The sequence below is a fragment of the Periophthalmus magnuspinnatus genome, chromosome 14 (assembly GCF_009829125.3).
Source record: "Periophthalmus magnuspinnatus isolate fPerMag1 chromosome 14, fPerMag1.2.pri, whole genome shotgun sequence".
In the NCBI taxonomy this organism is placed as follows: domain Eukaryota; kingdom Metazoa; phylum Chordata; class Actinopteri; order Gobiiformes; family Gobiidae; genus Periophthalmus; species Periophthalmus magnuspinnatus.
In genome coordinates, this window is record NC_047139.1 from 27,118,053 (window position 1) to 27,134,873 (window position 16,821).

The window sequence follows — 16,821 nt, forward strand, 5'->3', positions numbered from 1 at the left end:
CATTTAAAAACATGACAAAAAAATCCAGTGGCTTCACAATGAGGCTACCGAATTGGTGGTTATCCTTGGGTTGAGAAGACACCAACATCAGTTCATAGTATGCAGTCAAAAGCAGCACTTCCTTCCTACAAATTTTGCCCAACAGAAAATTTCTAACGTCCAGTGTCCAAGTCCCTCATGTACTCCTGAAGTGCTTGCAGCCTGGCATCAATCTCGGACAACTCTGCCCCAGTGTCAATAGAGCTCTCTGTCAGACAATAGACAATTAACTTTCCTGAAATATGTTTTCATTTGTATTTGAAGTAAAAACTTAAATATGTTACCTTTGTCTCTTAATCTTTGTGTTGGTGTGCTACATAATGGCTTCCGGGTCACAAGGCCTCCTCTAGACTGGAAAACAAAGAAATATATTGTAATAAACCAGGGCTTACTTTGCGACCCTGGTGTTAAAAAAAACGTGACATTTCCCCCCCCCCAGTTAACCAGCCTATAAGTAATCCAGTACCTCCAGTTTTACAAATTAAGAATTGGGTATGTAACTAGTTGACTTATGTAAGATTTAAGAAGCAATTATACACAAATATATACTGTGTAAGATATGTAATTGGAACGTAGTGAATTTGTATCCAAGTCATTAGGAGAAGCTAGGGGTGAGATGAGACACGAGGTTGGGTCCACAAGAATGTGATAAGATGATTTTGATATAATTTATAATAAATAAATTATCCAATTCAATTGCAAATATTGGCCTCAATTTTTTGGTTACTTCATACATTTGACCCCCTTTCGCCTTCAGAACTGCCTTAATTCTATGTGGCATTGATTCAACAAGGTGCTGAAAGCATTCTTTAGAAATGTTGGCCCATATTGATAGGAGCATCTTGCTGTTGGAGATTTGTGGTACGCACATCCAGGGCACGAAGCTTCCGTTCCACCACATCCCAAAGATGCTCTATTGGGTTGAGATCTGGTGACTGTGGGGGCCATTGTAGTACAGTGAACTCATTGTCATGTTCAAGAAACCAATTTGAAATGATTCGAGCTTTATGACATGGTGCATTATCCTGCTGGAAGTAGCCATCAGAGGATGGGTACATGGTGGTCATGAAGGGATGGACATGGTCAGAAACAATGTTCAGGTAGCCCGTGGCATTTAAATGATGCCCAATTGGCACTAAGTGACCTAAAGTGTGTCAAGAAAACATCCCCCAAACCATTACACCACCAACAGCCTGCACAGGTAACAAGGCATGATGGATCCATGTTCTCATTCTGTTTACGCCAAATTCTGACTCTACCATTTGAATGTCTCAACAGAAATCTAGACTCATCAGACCAGGCAACATTTTTCCAGTCTTCAACTGTCCAATTTTGGTGAGTTTGTGCAAATTGTAGCCTCTTTTTCCTATTTGTAGTGGAGATGAGTAGTACCCGGTGGGGTCTTCTGCTGTTGTAGCCCATCCGCCTCAAGGTTGTGCGTGTTGTGGCTTCACAAATGCTTCGCTGCATTCCTCGGTTGTAACGAGTGGTTATTTCAGTCAACATTGCTCTTCTATCAGCTTGAATCGCTCGGCCCATTCTCCTCTGACCTCTAGCATCAAGGCATTTTCGCCCACAGGACTGCCGCATACCAGACGTTTTTCCCTTTTCACACCATTCTTTGTAAACCCTAGAAATGGTTGTGCGTGCAAATCCCAGTATCTGAGCTGGCACCAACAACCATGCCACGCTCAAAATTGCTTAAATCATCTTTCTTTCCCATTCTGACATTCAGTTTGGAGTTCAGGAGATTGTCTTGACCAGGACCACACCCCTAAATGCATTGAAGCAACTGCCATGTGATTGGTTGATGAGATAATTGCATTAAGGAGAAATTGAACAGATGTTCCTACTAATCCTTTAGGTGAGTGTATTTTTGCTGTAATTGTAGCACTGTTTTTGGAACCAACTACAGCTTCTCAAGACATGTAACTTGCCAGCATTTAACTCTTTTCTTTGGCACAATCACAATGTAAACACATGGAAAATAAAGTCACATAAGACTTGTTCTGCCCACACTAAAAGTTAGTTTCAGAAAAAGTTCGTAATAATTTAGTAATAATAATAATTTAGTATATTATACTTCATTAGTTACTATTTCATGCTTAAGACAGCCATTTGTTAAAAATAATTAGTGTATACACTAGTTTTGGGTTACTTGTGTTTTATTTTGAAGGCCTCAGGAAGTGGTCACAATGCATTATGGGCAACAGCAGCAGAATTCAGCCAGATAAAAACGTGTTAAAATAAGCCTGATTGTTGATGTCCAGAGCTGCTCATCTTGTGTTTAAAATCTTATCTACATCTACGAAATCAATGGCTGCAAGTTGAATGTGTATTTTAGGGACTTAAATGAGTTTATAAGTTGCTCTGTTGTAGAAATTGGTTTAGCACATGTTATTACCAGGGATTAGATTTAGCCCATGATCTTGCTAGCTCAGGAGCACTATGTATTAGCATAGCCACACCTATATCCATGCATATTAACGACCTAATTAGCATATGAAAAGATCGCGAAAACGTAATGTGACTCCTTAAAGCAGCAGTTTGTAAAGTTTGCTATTTTCCTGATACATGTACTTTATGTTATGATGTTAATGTACATTTATTTGTTTGTTTTTCCAGTTTCACTCGAGCTTTTCACACCACAATTGTAATGAATTTTAAGCTGTCTTGAAGCCGTATTAAAAGGAGCAAGACGCTCAATTTCCTGGCTCGTGAAAACCGAGTTTGGCTTGCTGTTGATCTGCGTTCACATACACGGTGTATCCAACACGTAGTGATAACAGTACATATGTTTTTTTCCATGTTTGTACAATCTTGAGGCAATTTGGTCTTGCAAGATCTTGTCTTATTCCTCATAGAAGATTAACTAATTTCTGTCCAAATAACTCCAGATCTAAAGCACAACTATAGGTCTAAACTGGGCTAAACATGGCCTTAATTGGATAACACAACTCAAAAGAGGACAAAAACATAAATATACTTGTCTCTAAATTATGCAGAAACTGCAGAGGGGCCCTGGAATAAAACTAGAGGTAGCCCGCCGTGTACCAGTTACAGAAACATTGGGCTGGACAATACACAATGCAACACTTCTGTGTTTCAATCTGCACTAGTCAAAGTCTTATCAAAAGAGCCACAGAAGAAGTGATAGATGACTTGGCTTGATGGTTCTGGTAGAAAGTCCATTTAGAGTGGTTCTCATAGTATTCGGCTTCCTCTTTGTAGGTTTCTAGACTTTTTTAGCGTTCAAAAGATATATTTGTGTTTAAATTCTTAATTGACATGGCTCTAAAACCCATGGATAGAGCCTGAATCACTTGTTTAGAAAATCCAATATTTAACTCACCACACTAGGTCCATTGTACATTGGTTTTCTTCCTCTGTAAAACAAAGAAATTAGGGGATGTGAAATTGGCAAATCAAAGCATTCTGAGATTTTACCTTAAAAATGTTTTTGTCATTTCGTCCATGTCGACTAATGAACTTTCTGAAGAGTTTCGGCTCAGCCTCCTCTCTACAGACAAGCTCCTCCCTCGGCTGCCCGACCGTGCCATCAGAGGCTCTCTGGAGCGTGAACGACCCCTTTCATGGAAAACTGGTGACGCTAGCATGTCCTTCCGCATTTTTCTTTGTCTGACACAAGATTAAGAAACACTCATTAAAATACAGGCAACAGACTGAAAACCAAAGATGCATCCATCCATTTCTTCCGCTCATCCGAGGCCGGGTCGCAGGGGAAGCAGTCTGAGCAGAGACTCCCAGACTTCCCTCACCCCAGGCATGTCCTCCAGTTCCTCCGGTGGGACCTCAAGGCGTTCCCAGGCCAGGTCTTCCCCGGGGACTCCTCCCAGTGGGACATGCCCAGAACACATCCCAAAGATATTATTCTATAATCTTTTTGAATAATAGTCTTACTTCTTGATTTCTGCTTCTTTCTGTCTGCGTTGTTTGTCCTGGATATAAGCAGTTGGATCAAAGCGAGAACCTCTTGAACCTTAACAGAAAAGTGATAGAAAGAAATTCACCGATTTATTGTGTTTTTATCATCTGCAGCACCTCCACAGTCTCTCTTTAAGTCACTCTGGGCTTTAGCGGTAGCAATTAGCCATGCTCTCTGTCTGCCTCCCCTCAGAACTCAGGAAAATAACCTGCAGTGCTTAAGTATATCATGATATTTCAAATTCCATATCATCCTCATATATATCACAACATATCACCAGCTCTACCCGTGGGAGACGGAGACGGTCTAGGTATTCGGCCTCTTGGTCCTGTTGAGTCTGATCTTCTGCCTCGCTCCTCGGACCTTTGAATCCTGTCCCCCATCCGCTCCCTGGACCCCGACCGCGCTCGGACCACCTCATATCCAGATCTCCTCTCTTGGGACAAAGATCGATAGACTTCACCTTCAAGTCGAGAAGTGACGTGACTGGAAACTGGAGTCACTTTTCTACAGTAACATAAGAATGGATAAGTAAATAGAGGGATAGACTTAAACTAGTTAGTGGAAGTAAGTATTAGTAAAAGAGAGAAAGAAAGGATATAGTACACGCTTAGATTGTCTAACCCTCTCCGCAGCATTGCCAGTTCATTGGTGAGACTCTTGACACGAGCTCTGAGGGCACATTCAGATGCACGCAGCTCCTCAAACTAAACAACAGATATGTCAAAGCAAAAACAATCTTTAGAATTATTTTGTGCAACAGGACATTTATTTTGCCAATGTTTTATTTGAGTACCTGTTCCATCAGAAGTCTCTGCTCCTGACTCCTTTTACTTGCAGAGCGCTGGTTCTTGGCCCTTTCTTTCACAAGTTGCTCCTCAAGAGATCGGACCACATCTCGACTTCTCCACTCTTCTCTCCCAGGGGTCACTATACCCCCTCCAATCTGAAGTCTCTCCAAAACTTTAGTCATGGCATCCTTCTCTTCTTTTACCAGCAACAACCTTCAAATAATACAATACATTGCATTACATAAACTTTTATAAGCTTTTAACCAAGTTATAACTGTGTTCCCTCATCATTAGCAAGTCAGATTGATGGCTCTGAAAATTCCTGTTTTCACCTGCCCCCTATACTGCCTACTTTCCTGTTCACTTCCTTTTCAAATAATTTAGACTGTGGTTTATTGATGTCCATCCATCCATCCATCTTCTTCTGCTCCTCCAGGGCCAGGTCGCGGGGGCAGCAGTCTGAGCAAGAACTCCCAGACTTCCCACACCCCAGACATGTCCTCCAGCTCCTCCGGTTGGACCCCAAGGCATTCCCAGGCCAGCTGAGAGACATATTCCCTCCAGCATGTTCTGGGTCTTCCCCAGGGCCTCCTCCCGGTGGTACATGCCCGGAATACCTCCCTAGGGGGTGTACAGGGGGCATCCTGAACAGATGTCCAAGCCACCCCAGCTGGCTCCTCTCGTGGAGGAGCAGCAGCTCTACTCTGAGCTCCTCCCATGTGACTGAGCTCCTCACCCCATCTCTAAGGGAGCGCTCATCCACCCTGTGGAGGAAACCCATTTCAAACCCATTTCAGCCACTGTACCTGCGATCTTGTCCTTTCGGTCATTACCCAAAGCTCATGACAAATAGGGTACAGGGTAGGTTCATTCAAGTAGGGTTCCAAAATGTAGCCATTTATAAAAAATAATATTAAAATACATAAATTATCAATATTGTGATTTACAATGACCAAAAAGTAAAATAATGATCTATAGTACTAGAAGAAAAGGATAGCATATCCAGTGATGGTATAAATGCATACTCTTCTCGTAGCCTCTGTATTTCCATTTTGTCTGATTTGTTGATTCCCTGAGAGGTGACTGCGCCCAGTTCCCCCCTTAAAGCTCTGATTTCTTTTTGTAGTACAGCAGGGTCTGGTTTTCCAATATAGGGTAGCGGTAACGGGTAATGGATCCTAGAGGAAACAAAGACAGAAACAAATGTAGTATTATTATTATTATTATTATTATTATTATTACTACTACTACTACTACAGGACATTAATAATTTTGCTTATTTAGTTTTGTGATTTGACTCCCATAAATCCCTCAGTTAAATCCCAACAGTTAAGTGTTGTGTAATACAAAATAGGGCTGCACAAAAATGAAAAAATTGCAACACTGCCATTATTGCAGCGTTATAATATTATTTTTAACAAAATAATTTCAATTTAATTACATTCCTGCATTTACCTCATTAACTCAAGACTAATCAAGGCAAACTTAGGACTTAATATGTAAAATCAAAAATAAAACAATATTTTTTAAATGTTTGAGAAAAGGAAAAAAAAAAAAGCCTTGGCATTACTACAATAAATGTGTCTGTTGTTTGTCTGTCGATACAGCCCTAAGACAAAACTAAATTATATTATATATTATATATTATATTTATCTAAAAACTGAATTGTCTCACCCCAACTTACACCACCATTTCTACTTACTGTCTAATAAAGCCTATAAAACCAAAAATTTGCATGAAAATAAATAAAAACAAACAAACCGGTCAAACTCAACGGTGTAAATGAGGATGAGATATCGCTTGGCGGTCAGGGCAGAGGACTGTTGATTGGTACGAGGCCGACTGACCACTCCTGCCTTTCTGTTTCGCAGCAGCTCCAGATCAGCATAGGTCAGGAGGTCCAGTGTGACTGAATCACTTGACTGTGAAAATAGAAGAATCAGGCCTCATCATTACTATTATTTACCCAATGCAAAATAAAACTGCACTAAATAAATTTCTCACAAGCATGCAACATATGTATTATAGTTTATTCACTTCATTTCAGTATAACACAATAACAAATGCAATGTCACTAAGGAAAGTAACATACAGTATATAAAGAACTAAAAGCCACAATAGCTATCAGTTGCATCTCTAGTTCGCCTGCGTTTTAATTGGCTGCAGAATGTTACAAGGACAGCTCACGATAGTGGCACAATTTTCGCTTCAGTGAAAATGCACCGCTTCAGTGAAAATACATCGCTTCAGTGAACACATCAATGAGCAGTTAGTCAGATCATATTTATCTACTCTGAACGTTATTGCAGTTTTACTTTCATATTTTTATATTTATATTTGTTCACATATTAAAAAAGGATTCAAATTTGCATACCCTTTTAACAGCTGATTCCAACATACTACAGAATATAGCAAACTGCTTGAAGTTGCCAGTTTTTCGGGTGAGGTCTTCAATATCTGGAAAAAAAATTTTAAAATCTGATTTCAAATCAGACTTTGTGTTTGTGGCCTGAGTATACTGTTGTACATGGGTTTTACTTACATGCTGGATCAAATTCCCCCCTCCATTGATCTGCTGTTGTAGAGTCAGAAATTTCAACAATCAACAAGCCATTGTCCACTTCCATCTTAACAGCAAACTCCACACCTCGAAACACTATGTCCTTCATCAGTTCTGCTCCTTCCTCCATCACTCTGGGTCTGTGTGGAGCAAAGGAAAATAATAAAGATACAGTTTGATATAAATTCCTGATAATTTAGCAGCTCTAAACTATTTTGGCTAAATATAATGCAAATTCAGTCAGTTTTATTTACAGATTATATTTAAAGGTGCACTATTTAACTTTTCTGGTGAAGGGTCCGCTACCTGCTTGTCTCCATTGAGTTTGTATTGCTTTGCCTGGAATGTTTCACAATATAGCATTATCTTCATAGAGACAATATCTGAGCTACAGTAACCAAGTTATGGTTCAGATATGTGGAGAGGCAGACCCACTAACAGAAATAATGCATGTTTCTCAAGGTATGTTTGAAGAATAAAAATACCCACAACTTAATATGCAAGAAAATAACCTTAAAGCTATAGCTACATTTAAGGCAACGCAATGACATCAGAAAAAAGCAAATGGCGAACTTTCCACCAGAAAAAGTTGCAGAGTGCTGCTTTTATTAATAAATATTTGCCATTTTGTCTGTCTTGACAAAAACACACCGAAAGGGGCAGAGGCGAGTCTCTTGAGCAAATTTCCAAAGGAGTGATCGTCATTTTAGTGAAAAGTTGAGCTCCGGTGTGTGATTTCAAATGTCGAGGACTCAAGACGCCTCTACACATGTTTGTTATCTGAGGTAGGACACACTGTCCATTTGATGCTCAATACTAACGCACGTATTTACCATCTTTTACTTTCTCCACTGGGATAAACCTCAGCTTTCACTGTTTGCGGAGGGACAATTTGTACTACTCTTTCAATATTTTTTATCGACAGTATCGTCTGCATGCAGCAGTTTTTAGGCTTCTGTAAATATGTTTTAAATTAAGCAGCAGTTGTGATTTCTGGGTCTAATAGCGCAGTTTATGTCTGCCCTGGACACGTATGTAGCATAGTTAGCATCGTTGGCTTGTAGCTTTGTTGACAATGACAAGAGATTGCTTTAGTATCGCTTTAGAAATTTACCATTAATCTATGAATGCTGATAATAACGAGTCTGGAAAAAAATAACAGCGTTTTACCTTTGGTTGATGATGTAGTGATTCAAAGGCGTTAGCTCCAATCAGACACCATAGTAGGTGAACGGACAGCGCGGCTCTCGGTCATCTGTCCAGCGTAAAGGGCGCTTGATTCACGGGCATCGGGGACAGTGGGAGCCCGGTCTGTGCTGGTCTTTCATGGGGTCTTTGAGGTTCTGTTTTGGGTGTATGAGAGTCTGTGGAGCGGTTCAACACCCGGGAACCCTCAAACTCTTCTTCGTCTTTAACCCCTCTTCCTCGGTGGACATTAGCCGCGAGCGCGCGCAGTCTTTAGGTGATGTCACTGCCCTCCAGAGGCACACAGCGCACACTGCACACATTGCACACATTGCACACACTGCACACACTACATACACTGCACAAATTGCACACACTGCACACATTGCACACATTGCACACACTGCACAAGCTGCACACACTACATACACTGCACAAATTGCGCAAACTGCACAAAGTTCATACACTGCACAAACTGCACACACTACACACGCTGCACAAATTGCGCAAACTGCACAAAGTTCATACACTGCAAAAACTGCACAAACTGCACACACTGTGCGCACTGCAAAAAACTGCGCACACTGCACAAACTGCACACACTGCGCACAGTGCAAAAAACTGCGCACACTGCGCCCCCACTGAACACTTTCAGTTCTTCTGCCTAATTACATGACTCAATGAACATCAAATCAAGATATTTTTTTATTTATTTATAATATGGTAATTTATAATATAATATAAATTACCATATATGAAAATATATGAAAAAAAATATAATATTTTTTTTCATATCATCTGGGGGACCCTTAAAAGCATTTCGTAACCCTCATGGAGGTCCCGACCCCCAGGTTGAGAACCACTGGATTGTAATTTATTGTTATCAACAAGTATCTTACATTAGTTTACTCTGAAAAACAGACCTCTTCTGTAAATTTATAGTTCATTTATGTACAAGCCCTAGAGTCAAGTTTGTCATTGCTGGCCGTCTTCACGTCAGTTAGTTTAGGTTGTTCCCATAGCGACAGAGTCTGAAGTCTGAGGTCCCTCTTGTCTTTGCACACAAGACACTGAGCTGAAGTGTCTACTCCTGTGCTATTCCTTCTTTCAGAACTGCACATGAAAAACAAGTCACCAGACATCACCCACTCTCTCTATGACCCCAAAAACGCCCCCGAAGTGGCAGCAGGTGGTTGGACATGAAGGTCTGGACACAGTTTTCCTATATATATGTGTAGTTATGCATGTATTTTGATAACATTGTTCTTTTTACAGGGAGTTTTCAAGTTGGTGAACATGGCACACTACTGAAAAAGTTTTGTAAAGGGGAACAACAATGCTACCTGAAACTTATGAAGGATTCTTTGAGGCCATTTGTTCCAGCGTACCATGGAGTTGTGCAAAAGGATAATCAGGATTACAACATGATGGAAAACCTACTGAACAACTTTAATTCACCTTACATTATGGACTGCAAGATCGGGAGCAGGTACATGGCTAGTGCTCACTCACAGACTATATGCCAGCTCATCATTTCTCTATGCACTATAGAGAAGTACTAGACAGTACTTTTTGTAGTTCTTAGTAATAAACTATAAGGTAGATAATTATCTTATATTTTATTCACTGTAAAAATAAAATAGATCTAAAACAGCATAGTAATAGAAACTGGTCCATATTTACTGTTAAAAATGCCAAATTTAATAACATCTTCATAGTGGCATCTGTAGCAAGCGGTGAATTTTCTACTGTTTTTATTTTTTAACATGGTGAGGTGACTTTTTTTTTACCCTATACTTATCACCTTTTTAATAAACACAATCGAAAACAGAAATTATTTGAGCAGTCAAGACAATAGAGGACCACAATCTTTCTAAATGGAGCTCTAAGTAGGCTAATGATGAAGGAACATTATTATAACATTGGTAGTTGCTTATAAAGGTTGATTTAGCATAATGACTCATTTGTATTCATTTAGAACATATCTGGAGAATGAACTGCAGCTAGCTCGTGAGCGGCCCCAGCCTCGTCAGGACATGTTTGAAAAGATGGTTGCCGTGGATCCAGGTGCCCCAACAGCCGAGGAGCAGGCCCAAAAGGCTGTTTTAAAAAGCAGATACATGCAGTGGAGAGAGACCCTGAGCTCAACTACTACACTTGGATTTCGTATTGAAGGATTTAAGGTACTTGTAAAACTATTGCTGGGTTTCAGATGAAAATGCAACATTCTGTATAGATCTAATATTATGGTGAAAGGTATGGGAAGCAGGTAAAATATGACAACATGAACATTTTATTTGCAATATGGGGATTGTCAGTAAGTTTAGTTCTTTCACAAGTAGAATTACATGCTTATATTTTAATGCAGAAACCTAATGAAGACTGTCAAACAAATTTCAAAAAGACCAAAAGTAAAGAACAAGTGATAAAAGCTCTGAGTGACTTTGTGGAATCCAACACACAAATTGTGGTGAGTAACAAAACTAATAATAATTTGGGAGAAAATTAAGTGGTGCAAATTCTAACAGAGATATTCTTCCTATAGTGGGGTTACTTAAGACAGTTGAGACAGCTGCGGCAAGTCTTGGAGACATCAGACTTCTTCAAAACACATGAGGTTGGTAATACCACCCACATATAGTCACTGCCTATATACAATATTTAGGCACAAGAAATAACTTAAAGCTTAGGTACCTGATTTTCAAACCATGAAAAGCGAAGGTATAAATCTCACAAACCCTTGGCATGACATTTGTATTCACATGCATGAGTTTTTTGTCCACTTTCTGCAATACACTTTGAAAAACAAAATTAACACATTTATAAAGAGAAAATTTGGGTAATTTTAGCTTTAAAATAATACATTTAACAGGTTGATATAGTTTAGTATTTTTTATTGTTTTGTATTGGGGTAGGTCTATAGCTGAACAGCAGCACAGCTTTAGTTTGTATATGTCTATATCTCTTTTATATTTGGTGTCTAAATGTATTCTAAAATTGTATCCACACAGTATTGGTAAGATTGAAAAACAATATAAATAAACACAGGCTCTGATTTATTTTATTGCACTACTTTTCTGTAGGTTGTGGGCAGCTCCTTACTGTTTGTGCACGACTGCTCTGGAAAAGCTAGAGTTTGGATGATTGACTTTGCAAAGACAGTGACCCTCCCGCCTCACTTCAGAGTGGACCACCAATCTCCCTGGGTGGAGGGAAATCGAGAGGATGGATACCTGTGGGGTCTGGACAACCTCATTGACGTCTTGACCAATATGCTCCACTACTAAAGGGAAATTGGGACTTCAAGTAATTTGGTAACAGGACCATTTCAACATATCAAATTTACCATACAAACAGCACAACTTAACCTGCTGAGTGATTTAAAGGTGCTCTATGTAACTTTTCTGGTGGAGGTATGGCATAAAATGTATTTATTTCTATGGAGACAGGTAGTCAATGCCACTAGGCCAAGTTATAGGTCAGGTCTGTGAAGAGGCAAGCTCACTCACAGTAAGAATGCTTTTTTTCCAGTTTTCTTTTAGCTATAAACACACATGTAACTGAATATATGCTAAATATGTTTAATGCCATACTGTAACATTCCAGGCAGAACTATAAAATGACTGGAGACAAACAGGTGACAGACACTCTGCCTGAAAAGTTACATATTGCAACTTTAACATATGCGTACACTGCCATTTTAACTAATGTCATTTTTTAAATAGATGTTTCAAAGCACAATCTATACATTAACAAATGAAATGGTGCTAAAGTATTTTAAAATCTAAATTAATAATTTCTTATCTACATTGACCTGTAAAGCAATAATAAGCATGGACAAAACTGTTTTGTATCACACTTAATAAAATCAGTGAATGTTAACCATGAGGGAAACTGTATGACTAAGTACGTATTTTAAAGGACACATATGTCACTGATAAACATGACTGTGATCTTAAAATAGGCTTCAGTGTCATAGAGAAGATCAGAGACACTTAAAACAGATGTGTTGTCTGTCTTCCACACCTGTCCCAGCCTGGAGCAGTGGGCACCAGGAACCCCTGCCCTCAGCAATGGTATTAGTCAAGATTAAAGGCATGTGCAGACAGAGAAAATCATGATACTCCACAAATCCTCCCACACAGTCTATGGGATAAACAAAAAAGCTTTTCAGAGGCATCCACTGTAGTTTGTTTTCCAGGGGCAATTTGATACAAATATAAAGGAAAAAATAAACTTACACATGCAATACATCTTTTTGTGTTTCCTATAATGAAAAAACTTAAAAGACAATGTGCTCTATGTTTGTCTGGGATCCAGAATACACACTTCTTCAATACAGAGGAATATCATTCTGGATTTGCCCAGCAACTCTTCAACACACATTTTATGTATTGAATTTAAAAGAAAATATTTGTATTTAATTGAAACTCATTTGGAGATTAGAGAAAGAGTCATTTGAAATAGCTTTGATGAAGGTGCGCTCAGGACAAGAGGGGGTTGGTCTATGGTGATGATGTCATCACTGCTTCTCAGTTTAGACCAAAAAAACCCCTCAAGATTCTCCTATAACTGGTCATTGTTCAGCACATTCAGTACGGCAGCACACCGTAGCTTCAGGTATGTTTCCTAATATTACCATTATATTATCATCACAATTATTGAACTTCATACTTTGAATTTTGCTCTAATTTAACTGAATGACATGACACTGTATTTGTAATAAAAGGTTTATTTGTAAAATTTTCTTCTTGTTTAATCAAATGCTTCACTTTGTTTAGACCCATCTGCTCCTATGGATCCTCCTTTGTTTCTCTGCATTAGAGGCTGTATGATGCATTGAGAGTGTAAGTGGCTGGAGGTGGTGCATGTTGTGTCTGCGCTCATGGCTCAGAGGAAAGCTCGGGGCTGCCGCGGCTGTCTCCGGGCTCCTATGAATGAGGATAATGCACGGTTCTGCCTCCTGGCTGCACTCATCCTGCTTTACTTACTGTGTGGAGCTGCCATCTTCTCAGCACTTGAACACCCCTTTGAGCTGCGAGCACAGAGACGCTGGAAACAACAGGTGGATAACTTTACCCAGAGACACAGGGTGAACCTGGGGGCACTGTATACTCTGCTGCGGCAATACGAAGAGGCCAATGGGGCTGGCATCCGAGTAGACACCCTCCGACCACGCTGGGATTTCTCTGGAGCTCTCTACTTTGTGGGAACTGTGGTTTCCACTATTGGTAAGTCTGTTTAATTTTTTTAACCATAGTTGGGTTATAAAAGGTACAACATCCAACTCTCAGTTATCATCTACTGGAATGACAACAAATAATTTAATAATAAAACATATTCCATTTATATTCAAAATTGTGAAAAATATTCACTGCTTAAGTCAATATTCACTCTTGTTTCATATACATTATACAGTTACACTTGAATGGCTGTTAGTAAAATGCATATATTGTCTTGTATAAAGTCTGTCTTTACTTTTCAGGATTTGGCATGACCACACCAACAACCATTGCAGGTAAAATCTTCCTAATCTTCTACGGGTTGATTGGCTGTGCTGCTACCATCCTGTTCTTTAACCTGTTCCTGGAGCGCATCATCACCATGCTGGCCTACATCATGCGCTGGTTCCATGAGCGGCGGCTGAGGTGTGCTGGAGTGGAGGCGAGTCGTGAGGAATGTCCCGAGGAGGAGGACAGTCTGGAGGGGTGGAAGCCCTCTGTGTATTATGTGATGCTGATCCTAGGAATGGCTTCAGTCGTGATTGCATGCAGTGCTTCCACTCTGTACAGTTCTATGGAGAACTGGAGCTACATAGATTCTCTCTACTTCTGTTTTGTCGCATTCAGCACCATTGGCTTTGGTGACCTGGTAAGCAGTCAGAGGCAGCAGTACGAGTCTCAGGCTGCGTACAGTTTTGGGAACTGCCTCTTCATCCTCATGGGAGTGTGCTGCATATATTCCCTTTTTAATGTAATATCCATTATCATTAAGCAAACTCTGAACTGGATCCTTAGTAAAGTGGTGTGCTCCCGGTCTCTGCAGACCTGCTCCTGCTGTGCTGCGGGCTGTTGGAGGTTCTGCTGCCCCTGCTTTTATAAAAAGTCTCGCCATCGCACTCGCCTGCCCCGACATCTAAATCAAAAACGCTTCAGGTGTAACACAGTGCACCCCGCCTCGTCTCAGCGCAGGGCTGGTAGGCGCCCCTACAAGGACGGCTCAGTGGAGACGGTCTTTGAGAGTGAGACTGATGGAGCAGGAGATGGAGCTGTACATCTGGGCAGGCGTCTGTCCGGAGAGATGATCTCCGTCAATGAGTTCATGGTGTCCAATAAAGTGTCTTTGGCTCTGCTCCAGAAGCAGCTGAGCGAGACAGCCCACCAAGGCCCCAGACCGAGCTATGCCCACCAGAACGGCTTCTCCGGGGGTGTCGGAGCTCTGGGCATCATGAACAACCGCCTGCAGGAGACCAGTGTAGATAGGTAGCAGGTAGCTGTATTCAGCTGTTCTAGTGTTACATAGATCCAAATTTAAATGCTGAAATGTTTTTTGTAGGTCAAACACCATTTGAATTCACTCAGTGTTTTTCCTGAACAATTTTTATGTAAACTATGCATCCTAAGTAGAATTTGTGTTTAAGCATTTGTTTCATGAACAGAGAAGAACAGCTCTGGGACAGTCAAGAGATGTCTGATGTCATGAAGTGATTGGCTCATATAAATGCAATCACCAAAGACGCCCTGAAGGAGCCTTGGAAGAGAGCCACTGATTTAAGTGTATCCTTGACCATATATTTGTATGTCTGAGATGGCCTGCTATTAGATCATTAGGTCAGTGGTGGAAAGTAACCTATAACAAATAGAAAAAAAAATTTGTTTCTTAATGCATTTTTCACCATTTGTCATTAAAATTCATATTAGTCGTCAAAGAATAGCAGGGCACAGGGTTTTAAGAGGGATGCATCTAATCAAACTGGACCACTGGAGGACACCCTCATGTCAGTAAGAGCAGTACAGACAGATGTAGGATCACTCTCCTGTCTCTAAAACAGCCTCAAGCTTCATGGAGGAGGCCCTTTTCTATGCAAACAAATCCCTCATAATCCTTTTGATGAGAAAGATTAGCATAAAGCTAAAAGCTTAAGATTTGTCAGTATTAAGGAAATGCATAGTAAATATCAACAATTCTCATATGCTTGTGTTGTGGCAGTATAAGAAGGTACAATGCAAAGTTAAAACTTTATTCAGAATAAAGCAGTCATGACTTATATTTCTATAGACAGAAAGGTAGTACAATACAGTAACCCATCAGCACAGTACAGTAGTAGTGTTGATGCTGTTACATCTTACAAAATATAATAAGGCAACACAGAAAATACTGTATCAACCATTTCAATTGAAAAAATAAATCTCACATTGTACGGACAAATAAATATATACTGAAATAAATAGAAAAGATAAATAAATTCACTTTTATCTCTATTTCTTCATATATTTACTCTGTATAGCTTACTAATCTGATTTCTGTCAAATGTATCCACAACATGCAGCACATTTTTCCAAGCATTCTTTTACATTGGGTTCAATGCAGAAGCTCCTGAAAGCAGAGCAGCGCGTCACCGCGAGGACGGCCAATTCAATAAATGAAATGTAAGTTTATTTATATATCAGTTTAAAACAACTTAAGCTGACCAAAGGGCTTCACATAAAAGTCAACAAAAACAATTATACATATAACATGATGCACAGCAAAATAATAAAACACCAAGATGTCCTGTCTGTATGCCAGGGAGAATAGAAGAGGTGGATTTTCAGTCTAGTCTTAAACTGTGTTAAAGACTGAGAGGCTCTGACAGGCAGAGGGAGGTTGTTCCATGGTCTGGGGGCTGACATAGAAAAGGCTTTGTTAGCTCTGGTCTTGAGCCTGGCTTTAGGAAAAGCCAGCAGGAGCTGGTCAGTCAACCTCAGGGCTCTGGGTGGAGTACAGGGCTGCAGTAACTCCCTTAAATAAAGTGGACCCATAGAGTACAGACATTTAAACATAATGACATTTTCAGTTGCAGCTGATATGAACTAGGGAGACGGTGCAGGTTGCACGGCACAGGCAGCTCAAGCAGGATGTATGGGCGCCGCACTGGCTTTGTGTTTCTCAGTGGGAAAGACGATCAAACTTGAAGAGTGTTTATCCACTTGACACAGGTTTACAGTGGAACTAACTAACGAAAAATAGGCTTGTATTCACCGTCTGTGCAGGCTGACCTCAGATTTCAAAAGTAAATTTAAATACACAAACTGACAGT

At 40.1% G+C, this 16,821-nt stretch overlaps 3 protein-coding genes across 4 annotated transcripts; 2 read left to right on the forward strand and 1 right to left on the reverse strand.

The window, feature by feature from the left end:
• Nucleotides 1-127: 127 nt before the first annotated feature.
• ccdc61 (coiled-coil domain containing 61) lies at nucleotides 128-8,767 on the reverse strand. Of its 2 annotated transcripts, none has more exons than XM_033978673.2 (13): nucleotides 8,508-8,767; nucleotides 7,320-7,477; nucleotides 7,152-7,234; nucleotides 6,539-6,699; nucleotides 5,802-5,954; nucleotides 4,782-4,989; nucleotides 4,610-4,692; nucleotides 4,272-4,492; nucleotides 3,961-4,039; nucleotides 3,487-3,678; nucleotides 3,392-3,425; nucleotides 324-390; nucleotides 128-247 (listed from the first exon to the last, which is right to left on the reverse strand). In XM_033978673.2, the coding sequence occupies exons 2-13, from the start codon at nucleotides 7,465-7,467 to the stop codon at nucleotides 153-155; spliced, it is 1,524 nt and encodes a 507-aa protein (XP_033834564.1). In that variant the 5' UTR covers nucleotides 7,468-7,477; nucleotides 8,508-8,767; the 3' UTR covers nucleotides 128-152. The 2 variants fall into 2 exon arrangements, with proteins under 2 accessions (XP_033834564.1, XP_055082356.1); XM_055226381.1 differs by having other exon boundaries at nucleotides 4,592-4,692; nucleotides 8,508-8,718.
• Nucleotides 8,000-13,132, forward strand: itpkca (inositol-trisphosphate 3-kinase Ca). The gene is made up of 7 exons (XM_033978686.2): nucleotides 8,000-8,122; nucleotides 9,634-9,727; nucleotides 9,798-10,011; nucleotides 10,501-10,705; nucleotides 10,891-10,992; nucleotides 11,068-11,139; nucleotides 11,606-13,132. Exons 2-7 carry the CDS (start codon nucleotides 9,679-9,681, stop codon nucleotides 11,807-11,809), a joined length of 846 nt encoding a protein of 281 aa, XP_033834577.1. The 5' UTR covers nucleotides 8,000-8,122; nucleotides 9,634-9,678; the 3' UTR covers nucleotides 11,810-13,132.
• A 204-nt stretch (nucleotides 13,133-13,336) lies between these two features.
• kcnk12l (potassium channel, subfamily K, member 12 like) lies at nucleotides 13,337-15,050 on the forward strand. The gene is made up of 2 exons (XM_033978674.2): nucleotides 13,337-13,753; nucleotides 14,008-15,050. The coding sequence occupies exons 1-2, from the start codon at nucleotides 13,408-13,410 to the stop codon at nucleotides 15,006-15,008; spliced, it is 1,347 nt and encodes a 448-aa protein (XP_033834565.1). The 5' UTR covers nucleotides 13,337-13,407; the 3' UTR covers nucleotides 15,009-15,050.
• Nucleotides 15,051-16,821: the final 1,771 nt, after the last annotated feature.